The sequence below is a fragment of the Nannospalax galili genome, unplaced genomic scaffold (assembly GCF_000622305.1).
Source record: "Nannospalax galili isolate Female #2095 unplaced genomic scaffold, S.galili_v1.0 scaffold1023, whole genome shotgun sequence".
Lineage (NCBI taxonomy): Eukaryota > Metazoa > Chordata > Mammalia > Rodentia > Spalacidae > Nannospalax > Nannospalax galili.
This window is the reverse complement of record NW_008349234.1, coordinates 1003166-1016633: the sequence shown is the minus strand read 5'-3', so window position 1 is coordinate 1016633 and position 13468 is coordinate 1003166. Positions and strand designations below refer to the sequence as shown.

General features: G+C 42.1%; 1 protein-coding gene across 11 annotated transcripts in view; it reads left to right on the top strand.

Annotated features, from left to right (window-relative positions):
* The window catches only part of Tanc2 (tetratricopeptide repeat, ankyrin repeat and coiled-coil containing 2), a 496754-nt gene that overhangs the window by 471218 nt on the left and 12068 nt on the right, over positions 1–13468 (top strand). For all 11 annotated transcript variants that reach the window (XM_029570133.1, XM_029570139.1, XM_029570138.1 and 8 more), the window contains 5 exons: positions 450–583; positions 1446–1569; positions 9364–9539; positions 9819–9951; positions 11355–11446. In XM_029570133.1, the coding sequence (XP_029425993.1) occupies positions 450–583; positions 1446–1569; positions 9364–9539; positions 9819–9951; positions 11355–11446 (659 nt within the window). The remainder of the gene's footprint in view (positions 1–449; positions 584–1445; positions 1570–9363; positions 9540–9818; positions 9952–11354; positions 11447–13468) is intronic.

Genomic DNA, 13468 nt, shown 5'->3' with positions numbered 1-13468 from the left:
AGAGGTTGACCAAGACTTTGTCCTGTTGGTTTTCTCTGCACATCTTCTCTCTAGATTCCACCCATACTTAGAGCAGCAGGAGGAGTATAACTGGTCAGGGACCTTAGAGAGGGGCAAGCAGTAGCAGAGAAGGCAGTCTGGGTATGAAATGAAACCGAGAGAGCATGACCAAAGAGAATTGCCAGTACATTTATTATTATGATTGTTCTGCGTATATTGTGAGCCCGTCTAAGTGTTTTTGTTCATTGTTTTTCATTAAAAACAATTCTTCTTGGAAAAAAAGCAGCTAAAATCATTATTCATGAAGGTAAGCTAGTAAGTACATTAATCAAACACAGTAATTTACTGTGTTTGCATAAGAAAACCATTTGGAAGCACATTAATGCCACATTTAACACTGAAGATTAGAAAAGAACCCACTATCCTCAGTCTTTATTCTCTGCCTTTAGCCCTGACTGCTGCAGCCGGAAAGGGCAAACTGGAGGTGTGCCGTCTGCTTTTGGAACAAGGTGCAGCAGTGGCCCAACCAAACCGCCGAGGAGCAGTGCCCCTATTCAGCACTGTCCGCCAGGGCCATTGGCAGGTAAGTAGGGTAGCCACGTCCAGCCCCTCAGGTAAGAATGAGTTCTAGGTGGAAATTTCAGATGCAAAGAAAAGAAGTCACAACTGTTGAGTTTCTCAGCAGTCCTCATGCTTTTGGGGTTGTTACTAACATTCTGCTTAATTGAGAAAGTGATAAAAGGCTAACATAAAAACCACTGTGATCTAGATTGACTTGCCCTGGGCATGGTGTGACCTCCCTTCTCACATGTCACAGTATCTACCAGGTCACTTCCAAGTCCTGTCTCAGATCCCTGCTACCCACTTACTTGCAGATTTCAGACTTGCCAAATAAAATACACTATATGCAGACTCTGATTATATGATCTTTCCAGAGGTTTGGATTCTACAAAAATTTAAACTCTTAGGTAGGATGAAAAAAAAAAACATACTAATAATGAACTCTGGAAGTACGTGAGAAAAAAAAAGACTAAAGCCAACAGAAGGCACTTTTGTTATCAGAAACACTTTATTGTAGTCAGGTCAGTAGTCAGTGTTTACTGTTGCTGCATACTTGCAGCCCCTAGAGATTACTAAAAAGGAACTGACATAGGTTAGTGACTTGAGCTGGAGCCTCCATTACAGAGTGGTTTACACTACATCTTGACTTGTTATCTTAAAAAAAAAAAAAAAAAACTAGTGTCTCAGTCACCTCATTTGCCTATCCCTGAGGGAGTTAAGAGATTGAACCACATGTTAGGACAGTACAAACACTTGTAAGTAGCTACTTAACAGGTGGACTCATCTTTACAGCAGAAAGTAGTTTTCACAGTACAGGAGACCAAATGTATGCAGCACCTCAACAACTCTTGGCATAATTGGTCCCTATTTCTCTGCACTTGTAGATTGTTGATCTTCTACTCACCCATGGAGCTGATGTCAACATGGCAGACAAGCAGGGTCGTACTCCACTGATGATGGCCGCTTCTGAAGGCCATCTAGGAACCGTGGACTTTCTACTTGCACAAGGTAAGTTCTGGGATTCCAGAACTGAGTAGTTAAAGTCTGTAATAACCCACTGAACTCCTGGCTTTCAGCATAGATTTCAGGACATATTAAGAATGATATTATTAGTCGGGTGTGGTAGCACACACCTTTAATCCCAGCACTTGGGATAAAGAGGCAGGAGGATCTTTGTGAGTTTGAGGCCAGCCTGGTCTATATAGCGAGTTACAGGCCAGCTGGAGCTACAGAGAGACCCTGTCTCAAAAAGACAAAAAAAAAAAAAAGAAAAAAGAATGGTATTATTTATTAATCCAGTTGATTAGGAAATGAAAAGCCAGTAGCTGCCCTCTTTTTTTTCTGTGTTTGTTTGTTTGTTTTTAATGAGTTTCCAGACTGGCCTTGATTCACAGTATCCTTCCTCCATCACCTTGCTTTCACCTACAATGTTAATGTTTGAGAACCACACAACTGAGTTGGAAGGAAGGGAGGACAGGAAAGAGAGAGAGAGAGAGAGAGAGAGAGAGAGAGAGAGAGAGAGAGAGAGATTTTCATCACTTTATCGCTGGGTAACCCAGGCTGGCCTCAAACTCCAGGTGAGTCTCAACTCCTAGAGAGCCGAGATTATGAGCCTGCACCACCACACCCAACTGTCATCTACTATGCTGCAGAACTCTCCTAATTCTGACATTCTCTGTTTCTTTATGGCCTAAAGGATTGTTATGAAATTAACACAGTCTGAACTCTTTCTTTCAAATCAATAATCTCCAAACACTGATTTTTTTGTAATATATACTCAATAAATATTCATCTATTTTAGATATTATATTTTTTCCTTAACCCTAGCAATTCTTTTGTAAGCCTGCACAACTAATATTTTTCTTGAATCCAAAGGAAGTAAAGGAAGTTAAGACATTTGCTAGCAATGGGACTGAGAGAGAATCAGGATATTACTATTAAGCTATTACAATAAATTCCTTGTGACACCAACATCCTCAGATCTTTGGTGAATGGGAAATAAGTTGGGCTTTTTTTGTTTTGTTTTGTTTTGTTTGTCTTTTTGAGACAGGGTCTCCCTGTAGCCCCAGCTGTCCTGGAACTCATTATGTAGACCAGGCTGGCCTTGAACTCACAGAGATCTGCCTGCCTCTGCCTCCCAAGTGCTGGGATTAAAGGCATGTGCCACCATGCCCGTCTGGAAATAAGTTTTTAAGGGTGGTCCCGTATGAGGGTGATGTACCTTTCCCTATAGGTACACAGTGGTGAAGCATTTCAGGCTCCTGCTGATTGCTGTAACCTAGTCCCCTGTGAATGGATACAGTCAAAAACCGCCCTGAAAGTCACTGGTGATTGCACAGCACCATCTAGTGGAGCCTGAGCATTTGCATGAAGCAGGGAGTAATGAGGTGACTAAAAGCATACTATCATTCCTATCGGCCTCCACTGTTAGCAAACGAGACTTCAGTATCTATAATTGTATCCAGAAGCATATGCACTTTCCATCGAGGAAACTAGCCTCCTGAAGAATTGTGCCAGGCCTTTTTGAAGCTGAGAATAGTTGAATTAAGAAGGCTAGGACTTCCTAAGAGACTTACTGGATCTTTAGCTGTGTCCTTCAAGGGATATTTGTTTCCACAACCTCAAATTCAAGGATGGTTAGAATCAGAGGTTGCTCTTCTAAGATACAGTGGGGCTCTTTCCTGCCCAGTACAAGCTACCAAATAAATATGGTTTCATAATATCTATCCTCATTGATGCTAGAGGAGGGAGAAGCAGGGGGAGGGAATGTACCTAGATTTTCAAGATTAGATGTGGCAGGAGGAGAAAGTGTTCCTAGAAAAGGGCCTCATCAGCACTGATAATCTTTAGTTAGCTACAGTGTCTGCCACATGCCAGTAGAAGCTCATTAGACAGACTCCAGAGATCTGTTATCTCTTACCACTGGTCTTTGGACTGATTCACACAAAAGTGAGAAGTTTTCACTAAGTCAACAAATTGTATAAGTATTTATTTAGCCTACATTATTTGTAGAACACTATGAAAGGAATTGTAAGTGATTTTGATTTTTTAATTAAACTATCATTTGGGAGCTGGAGATGTTCGGTTTACGGAGTGTTTGCCTAGCATGCACAAAGTCCTGGGTTCAGTCCCAAACACTGCATAAACTGGATAGTCACATACCTGTAATCCCAGCACTCAGGAGGGAAAGGCAAGAGGATGAGAAGTTCAAGATCATTCTCAACTACACTGAGTTTCAGGTCAGCCTGGGATGCATGAGACCCTATCTCAAAGGAAAAAAGCTGTACTTTTTTACATTTATACTTCCAATGGTACAAAGAACAGATGAAGCTAAGTACTCTGACAGAGTCCCCTAGGCTTGGTAGCACAGGCTTGTAATCCAAGATCAGAAGTTCATGGCTAGCCTCAGCTACATAGCCTGGACTACATGAAACCCTGTCTCAGCCTGGGATGCATGAGACCCTATCTCAAAGGAAAAAAGCTGTACTTTTTTACATTTATACTTCCAATGGTACAAAGAACAGATGAAGCTAAGTACTCTGACAGAGTCCCCTAGGCTTGGTAGCACAGGCTTGTAATCCAAGATCAGAAGTTCATGGCTAGCCTCAGCTACATAGCCTGGACTACATGAAACCCTGTCTCAAAAGAGAGAGAGAGAGGAGAGAGAGAGAGAGAGAGAGAGAGAGAGAGAGAGGGAGAGGGAGAGAGAGAGGGTAGAGAGAGAGAGAGAGAGAGAGAGAGAGAGAGAGAGAAAGGAGAGAGAGAATCATAAAAGTTAATTGAGTTAGAATAATACAGACTTTGAATTTTTGGTTTGGTTTGGCTTTAAAGACAGGGTCTTGCTTTGTATCCCAGACTTACCGGGAACTCACAGTCCTCTGCCTGCCCTGCCTTCTGAGTGCTTGGATTATAGTCATGCACCACTGTGCCTGGTTCAGACTTTGACGTTTGTAGGAAATTATTCTGATTTAGGAGCAGCAGTAATGCAGTGGAAGGGAAAGAAGTAGTGAGGCAGAAGAGGCCTAGGGAGATAGGCAAACTGTCCAGTGAAGTATGTGAGGAAATAGAACTGAAAAGATATGTGGAAAGAAACAGGAAATTACTGCTCAAAAAGTGGTGAGTCTTTAAAAATTGTTTAAAAGGGGTGCCTATGGATGTAGCTCAGTGTAGCAAGTGTGCTTAGCATGCAAGAGTGTTGGATTGGATCCCCAGCACTGCAAAAGAAAAGATTTTTAAAAAGAGGAATTGTTGCCAGGGAATGAAGATGGGGGGGGGATAACAATTTGCAGTGGTTTAAATTGAGGGTCTTACACATACTCTCCCACCAAGCTATAGGCCCAGTCCTCTTTCTAGATTTTGTTTAGTTTTGTTGTTGTTGTTGTTGTTGTTGTTGTTGTTGTTGGGTTTGTTTATCTATATGTATGTTTGTCTATCTGTCCTTCTGTTTGTTTGAGACAGGGTTTCCCTGTAGCCCTAGCTAGCATGGAACTCATTATTTAGATCAGGCTGGCCTTGATCTCACAGAGATCCGCCTGCCTCTGCCTCCCAAGTGCTGAGATTACAGATATGTGTCACCAAGCCCAGGTATTGTTGGTTTTGGGGTTTGGGGGTATTTTGGTTTGGTTTGGGCATGGGGCTTTTGTTTAAAACATAATCTCACTAAGTTGCTCAGGCTGGCCTTAAATTTGCTTTGCAGCTCTACAGAACTTGACCTTGTGATCCTCATTTCTCATCTCCCCCATATAACCAGAATTACAGGTCTGTGCCACCAGGCCTGGGTTCAGGGTTATACTTTACAACCAAAAAATACAAAATAAACAAGTCACTCTGGCAGTAATGTGACTAATAAATTTGGTGATGGAAAAAGAATGTGCCAAATATCAGTTAGGAAGCCATCATGATAGAGTAAGGGAGACATAATGAGGTCCTGACACAGGGGCAGTTGCTGTCAAAATAGAGGAAAATGGCCAGATGCAAGAAATATTTTGGATATAAAAATTATATGTAGGAGATAAGGACAAGGGTCGAAGAGTTGGAAATTACTCAAGTTGTAAAATAGATACTACAACTTAGATGGATGAGAACTGTGGTGATTTTATTAACTGCATGAGAAAGAACAGAAAAAGAAGATTGCAGATTGAATTACTAAGAACTATGGGTTTAGATTTGTTTCACAACAATATCCTTTTAACTTTTTTTTTTTTTTTTTGGTCTTTTTGACACAGGGTCTCCCTGTAGCCCCAGCTGTCCTGGAACTCACTATGTAGACCAACCAGGCTAGCCTTGAACTCACAGAGATCTGCCTGCCTCTGCCTCCCGAGTGCTGGGATTAAAGGTGTTTGCCACCACGCCCAGCTCCTTTTAACTTCTTAAATTCCACCTTTCTGGTTTCTGAAATCTTCTTATTCTCCTTTTTCTATCATTGGAGACTCTGTCCACAAAATTTATAAATACTGAATCTGAGAAAATGCCTTCGATTTATTCTGTAAGAGAGTCAGTGTGTTGATTACAAACCATACCATTAGTTGTGGTGCTTTCCAGCTTTTCCTCTTGTGGAAAGCCACAGTCTGCTGATCTGTAGGGAGACAAAGGTGTAAGACCAGACAATTGCTGAGTAGAGGCCAAGCCTGGATGTAACAGGTCTTCCATGTAAACTAACATCAGAATTCTGTCCATCTGAGGAGGCAGCCTGGAAAGCATCCCATGTTATAGCAAATTGATCGATAATCTAGTTAGTAAATGTAAGACGCTATCTTTGGGGACTGGAGAAATGGCTCAGCAGATAAGAGCACTGGCTGCTGTTCCCACTATCCACATAAGAGGCTCACAACTGCTTGTAACTCCAGTTCCAGGGGATTTGACACCTTCTTCTGACCCACACAGGTACCAGGCATGCATATGGTACCAAATACATACATAAAAATAAATAAATCTCAGGCCAGGTGTATTGGCGCATGCCTTTAATCCCAGCACTCGGGAGGCAGAGGCAGGCGGATCTCTATGATTCTGAGACCATCCTGGTCCACACAGTTAGTTCCAGTCAGCTGGTGCTTCAGGGAGACCCCGTCTCAAAAGGATCATAATTAATTAATTAATTAAATCTCTAAAAAATGTTGGGGGGACTGGAGAGATGGCTCAGCGGTTAAGAACACTGGCTGTTCTTGCAGAAGACACGGGTTTGAATCCCAGCCCCACGTGGCAGCTAACAGTTGTCCATAACTCTAGTTCCAGGGGATCTGACAGCCTCTTCTGTCCTCCATGGGCATTGCATGACACAGGTGCACTTACCTACATTTAGGCAATACACGCATATACATAAAATAAAAATGATAAAATAGTTTTAAAAAAATATGTTGGTATGGTGGCACATGCCATTAATCCCAGCACTCAGGAGGTGGAGGCAGGTGGATCCCTGTGAGATTGAGGCCAGCCTGGTCTACATAGGGAGTTCCAGGCCAGCTGGGGCTACAGGGAGACCCTGTCTCAAAAAAAAATGAAGGAAAACTAAAGATCCCTTCTTTGTGAAAGGAGTTGTCTTGGGCACTACTGTTCACCATTGTCAGGGAATAAATGGACTTCATGCTAGCAAAAAAGCTTGTAGCCTGGGGCTGGAAAAATGGCTCAGCAGGTAAGAACACATACTGATCTTGCAGAGAACCCAAGTTCGGTTCCCAGCGCTCATGTTGAATGGTTCACAACCACCAGTAACTACAGCTCGAGGCAATCCAACACCCTCTTCTGGCCTCTGGGGGCACCCACACTCATGCACATACTCACACACAGACACATGTGCACATACATAATTTAAAATAAAAGTAAATTTTAAGGGGGGCATGTGGCACATGCCTTTAACCCTAGCACTCTCTCAAAAAGGCAAAAAATAAATAAATAACTTTTTAAATCTTATAGCCTAACCTAAGAACCAAATATATATTGTACTTCAGAATAATTAAAAATTACATGTCAGGTATGCTCAATCCTCAGATGAAACTAAACATACTAATCAGAAGTAGATGCAGAACATAAAGGGAACTAAGCTCATGGGGATAAGGTTACTGAACAAGGCTGACTAAGTGAGCTCCAAATTTCTTTTAATTATTTGGGGATATTTTGGTTGACAAATAAAACATAGTGTTTTCCTGTGTGAATGCCTTGTAGAATAGCTAAATCAAGCTAATTAACTTATTCATTACCTCACATGCTTTCTTGTAAAATAAACGCTTAAAATCTCTGTTAGCAATTTTCAAGTCTACAATATATTGTTACTAACTATAGTCATGGTCACATACAGTAGATCTCTTGATCTCTTCCTGTGTAACTAAAAACTCATGCCCTTGACCAGCATCTTCCCAACTCTTCCTCAAGACGGGAGCAGCTCCCATTCTACTCTGGGACTTGTTTAGATTGAACTCAGAATTTCCTCTGCAACTGAGCTCAGGGTCCACCCATGAGTACATTCCTCTCTCCATAGGGAGAAAGACATGTCCTGGCACCATCGTCAACAGTAAACATCACATACTCCCACTGTATGAGACTCTTGCATGTTTATACTATTATAAATGGAATACTTCAGGAATCATTCACTGAGAATTTATTACTTGGAAGTAAGATACCTCAAAGCAGGTATCACAATATGTGAAGCGTATTCAAGATGAAATGAAGTAATGGTGAACTTGGAAAAGCCTTTTGAAGGAAGATTTGAAATAGTTCCTAGAAACTGAGCATGGTGGCATACTCCTGTAATTCTAGCACTCAGGAAGCTAAGACAGAAGAATCACAGGTTTGAGGACAGTTTGGGCTATAAAATGAGTTCTAGGACAGCATGAGCTACATATTAAGACCCTGTTTCAAAAAAAAAGAGGTGGGGAGAAATAGATCTTAGAGAATAGGTGTAAATAAGGCAAACTGTGTAGAAAGAAAAAGTATTCTATATATAGGAGCCATGCAACCAAAATGAGGAGACAGGAGCATCATGGGAGAGTCTAGAGGCAGTGTGCATAGCCATTGGCCAGAGTAGAAGATTCTCACAGGAGAGTAATAAACTTTAAGGACAGAGACACAGCCTAGGGGTAGATTGTAGAGGATGTTGAATACTCAGAAAAACAACTACACTCTATTCTGTTGGCAACTTCTAGGACCATATTTAATAGTTTTATTAAGATATTTGGGGCTAGAAAGATGGCTTGGCAGTTAAAAGCATATGCTATGCTACTCTTGCAGAAGACTCAAGTTCAAGCCCAGCATCCGCATCAGGCAACTCACAACTACCTGTAACTCCAGTTTTAGGGAGATCCAATGCCTCTAGCTTCTAAAGGCCCCCACCCTCACAGACAGATACACACATACTCATATTTTTTTAAATAATAAAAACAAATCTGTAAAAGGTTTGACACACCAGAATCAATCTTTTTTTTTTCTTGCAGTGCAAAGAATCAAATTCAAGGCCTCAGGTTAACTAAGCAAACACTCCTAACTACTTAGTTATATCCTAGCCCATGGTTTTTATCTCCTTGTTTGTTTGTTTGTTTGTTTGTTTGTTTGTTTGTTTGTTTTGAGACAGGATATCCCTATGTAGCTCAGGCTGGCCTTGAACTCACTTTGTAGCCCAGGCTAGACTCAAACCCATGATCCTGCTCACTCCTCTCTAGTTCTGGGATTACTGGTGTATGTCATTATGCCCTGCCAGGGTCAAGTCTTAGAATGAAAACATCTAGAAACAAAAATGGCAGCATATAACTTATTAGCACTTCTTTCAGCTGCAGTGCTACATCTCCTCAGTGGTGTTGTCACTTACTCTTGTAGGGGCCTCCATTGCTCTGATGGACAAAGAAGGGTTGACAGCCCTTAGCTGGGCTTGTTTGAAGGGCCATCTCTCAGTAGTACGTTCTCTGGTGGATAATGGAGCTGCTACAGACCATGCTGACAAGAATGGCCGCACCCCACTGGACCTGGCAGCTTTCTATGGCGATGCTGAGGTGGTGAGTACCTTTAAACAAGCCTCAGGAGAGTGAGGATAGGGATGTTCTCCATCAATAACACTATCTAGGACCAAAAGCAAAGTATTGTTTTGATGATTCCTGACATAGAGTTCTCAGATCTGTAATTGTAGAGGGCAGAAATATACAAAACACTATTAAAGACCAAGAATATTGCTATGGCCTGAAATGCCATATATAGCCAGGCTCAGACAGCCAGTTCAAAGAAGAGCAAGCCATATCCATTGTACCTGTTACCTCCTGTGCTTAATCCCATCCTAGGTCCAGTTCCTGGTAGATCATGGGGCCATGATTGAGCATGTTGACTACAGTGGGATGCGCCCTTTGGATAGGGCCGTGGGTTGCAGGAACACGTCTGTTGTTGTCACTCTCTTGAAGAAAGGAGCCAAAATAGGTAAGAGAAAGAAAGAGGATATTGACCATCTGTGCCCAGGGGCCAGACTGGTCCAGTGGTCTGACTGCCCTGGGTGTTTGGTGTGAATGTATATAGTTCTCCATTCACCCTGGTCCAGTTACTGTCCAAGTGAGCAGAAAGGCCCAGAGAGAGCACCACGGTCTTTAGAACCCTGTGTCCAGAGTCAGATGGCTCTCTGCCCTGCCCCTTGTAGCCTTAGCCAGGAGGCTGAGCTGAGCTTCTGCACATCTTAGTGCTGCCTCTGCACCAGCCCCAATCTGTGAGCATCCTGGCCCCCTGCAGTGCCATAAGCCTTTGCTTTCCCTTGCTCTGTATGTGCTTCAAACTCTCAAGCCCCTGCTGCTGCTCTCCCAGCTGCTCCCCTGCCCACAGACTGTAGACCAGGTTGGCTGATATGCTGGCTTTTTTGCTGCCTGCCTCTCACTGCTGCTTTTTCCTTCTTTTTTTTCTTTTTATTTTTCACCTTCATCCATTTTTTTTTCCTCTCCTACAACTTTTTGTTTTCTCCTTTCTTTGAAGGTTGTCAGACGTTACCGAGTCGCCCACGAGGTATATCTCAGCGCTGTCAGCATCAGGCATGGTCTGATGGCTTGGTCAGCTTTGCCTTCTCCTCTTTGATTTCAGCCTGCATGAGTTCCCTACACCTCTAATCTTTTCATTTACTTCACCTTAAAAGAAGATTTTTTTTAATGACTGTTGTAGAGAATAACTTGAACTTTTAATAACTAACCCTGAAAAGCTTAGTTGGTAAATAATCAGGCATCTGTAAACTAATCATGTTAACCTTATTCTTTCCTTTTGTAAGTGAAGTAGCCTCATTAATGCTGGTTTGTTTTATATGTATAGACATTTGAATTGTGCCCCTGGTTCCATGTGAATCCCAGGGAGTGCTTTTGGTACTTACAAATTAAGGAAGCCTTTAGTGTCTTTAATGGTTTCCCTTCTACAAAGTACATACTTCAAAATTGACTCGAAACATGTGGGAGTTTTCAGTCCCAGAGCAAAAATAAATTACCCTTTTTGGATTTGTCAGATCTTGTAATGAACTTTAATATAAACCCATTCCTCCATTTTCCTGATTTAAAATAATTCTGGACTAAGCCATTTTGTGCCCATACGTACCATGCAGGCTTTACTGCCCTCCTGCGGCACAAGCTTGGACAGTTGAGATATTCTTATTTTAAGGTGAATACAAACAAATTCAATGCAGCTTCTTGGCAGTGGGAGTCACTAAAATGCTCCCAGGTCCAAAAGATGAGGTCATTATTGTGGAACAAGTTGTTCTCTCAGCAGAAATTCCCCCAGGATATTTTTTTCACCTAGCTTCCTACCACCTTACATTGTATGAGTTCTTTACCCATCATGCATCCTGTACACTACAGGTCCAGCCACATGGGCGATGGCCACCTCCAAACCAGACATCATGATCATCCTGTTGAGCAAGCTGATGGAAGAGGGGGACATGTTTTATAAGGTGAGGGCAGAAGGAACAGCTTCCCCAAAGCAATCACTGTCTGTTTTCTGCATGTAGAATCTTGCAGATCTTGATGATTCTTGTCCTTTGTTACAGAGGCGAAGGTAGACTGCCATTCCTTAGTTGTGGGCTCTTAAGTTGGGGGTCCTGAGTTTTTTGCCTCTCTGACAAATGAGCAAGAACAGCCTACACCTGCCTTCTGCACATTACCCGAAAGCCCTAGTTTTACATAGTTACTTACAGGTGGTAACAGATTTTACATGGAATGTGCTAAGTAAGATTATGGGACAAGTACTCAGTTACAATTACTCATGAACAGATAAAAGTAAAATTATATAATGCAGCTATTTCCAGTTTATTGATCTCAGTTTTCATGCATGGTGGCACACACCTGTAATCCCAGCACTTTGGAGGTATAGGCAGGAAGAGGTCAGAAATTTAAGGTCCTCTTGAGCTACAGAATGAGAGACCAATCTGGTGGGAAATGGGGGTGGGGGGAGACAGGATTTATAGTAATAATAGCATGATAGCATCTTTGAATAAGACAAGGAAATCTAGACAAACAGCAAGTATAGCATTTCCTTAAAGTCATTCACTGAATGACAATCTTTTTTTTAAAATGGAGTTTTTTGTACTCATAACTCAAGCTGAAGCCTCCATACCTTAATATGCATTTGGCCCAAAGGAAGTTCCGTAAGGATATTCCATGAGAGTCACTTCAGTGTTCCAGTTCACTGCATCAGCTCCTGAAGGTAAATTCCTGTAACCTTGTTTTTAGCAGCAGGCATCCTTGAGACATTCTAGGTCTAAAAGATGAGGGAATGATTGGAAGTTGTCATGCCCCCTGCTTCAGGGGTATGCAAGGACCATAGCAGAATTCTAGCTCTTGGTACTCTTTATGAGTACATCCTGAGTAAATCAAGGCTTTCAGGGAAGCTTGAGCCTTGACCCAAACTTGATTTCACATGAATTAAAAGGTCCTCATTACTGTAGGTGTCATATTTATGAACCTCAGAATATCAGTCTCAAGAATTTAAGCCTTGAGGTGCTGGTGCGATGACTTGGCAGTTAAAAGCACTGGCTGTTCTTGCAGAGAACCCAAGTTTGATTTCTAGCACCCACATAGCAAGCAGCTCACAACCTACCTCCAGTTCCAGGGGATCTGATGCCCTCTCTGGCCTCCACAGGCATTGCATGCAAGTGGTACACATATCCGTGCAAGCAAAGCACTTGTTCACATAAAATAAAAATAAATAGATCAAAAAAAACGTTTTTTAAGAATTTAGGCCTTGTCCATAACATAACTTCTAGTATCCCAAGGCAGAGTCTTGCCTCCTGATGTAAATAGGCAGAGATATTATTGTTCTCACCAGGAATTCTATCTTGGAAGATTCTACTCTTCTCATAATTAAAAAAAATGATTAAAGGAGAATTAAAATGAGGCTGCCTAGAGAGTCATAGCCACATAGAAGCTGCCTCCTACATTGCGCGCTGCTTGCAGATCTTCAGATATAAATGTAGGGAAAGTTCATGTTTATGTGACCAGAGCCCTACGCTGGCCATATATTTATTTCCTCTTGGGAAAATGTCTCCTACAAAGTCAGAGTCACAAATGCTAAGCTTCACATCTCCGCTCCTCCTTAGCCCGTGCCTTATCCATAAATAGGGGATTGAATTGACACTATTTTCTACCGTGATGTAAGAGAAGCCACAGCTGGACCATTTTAATCTGAACACCCTTTATGAAGAAGAGAATGACCTCTTCTGGTACAGCATCAGACAGGAAATCCTCATATAAGCCAGAAACTAAGAGAGAAACAGCCACTGTGGAGTGCTTGGGACTAGGAAGTTATGTGTGTCCCGAAAAAAAATGAGCTTACAAATGCGCAGGGTCAGCCCTTGAGAACACAGTGTGGAAGCTGGCACTTCCATTTGCCAAGGTGGTATTTTTCTGGCTTGTGATGTGAGTGTCCACTTCAGCCTTTCCCTTCCTGCCAAGTGAGTTTGCTGTAGAAGGAACTA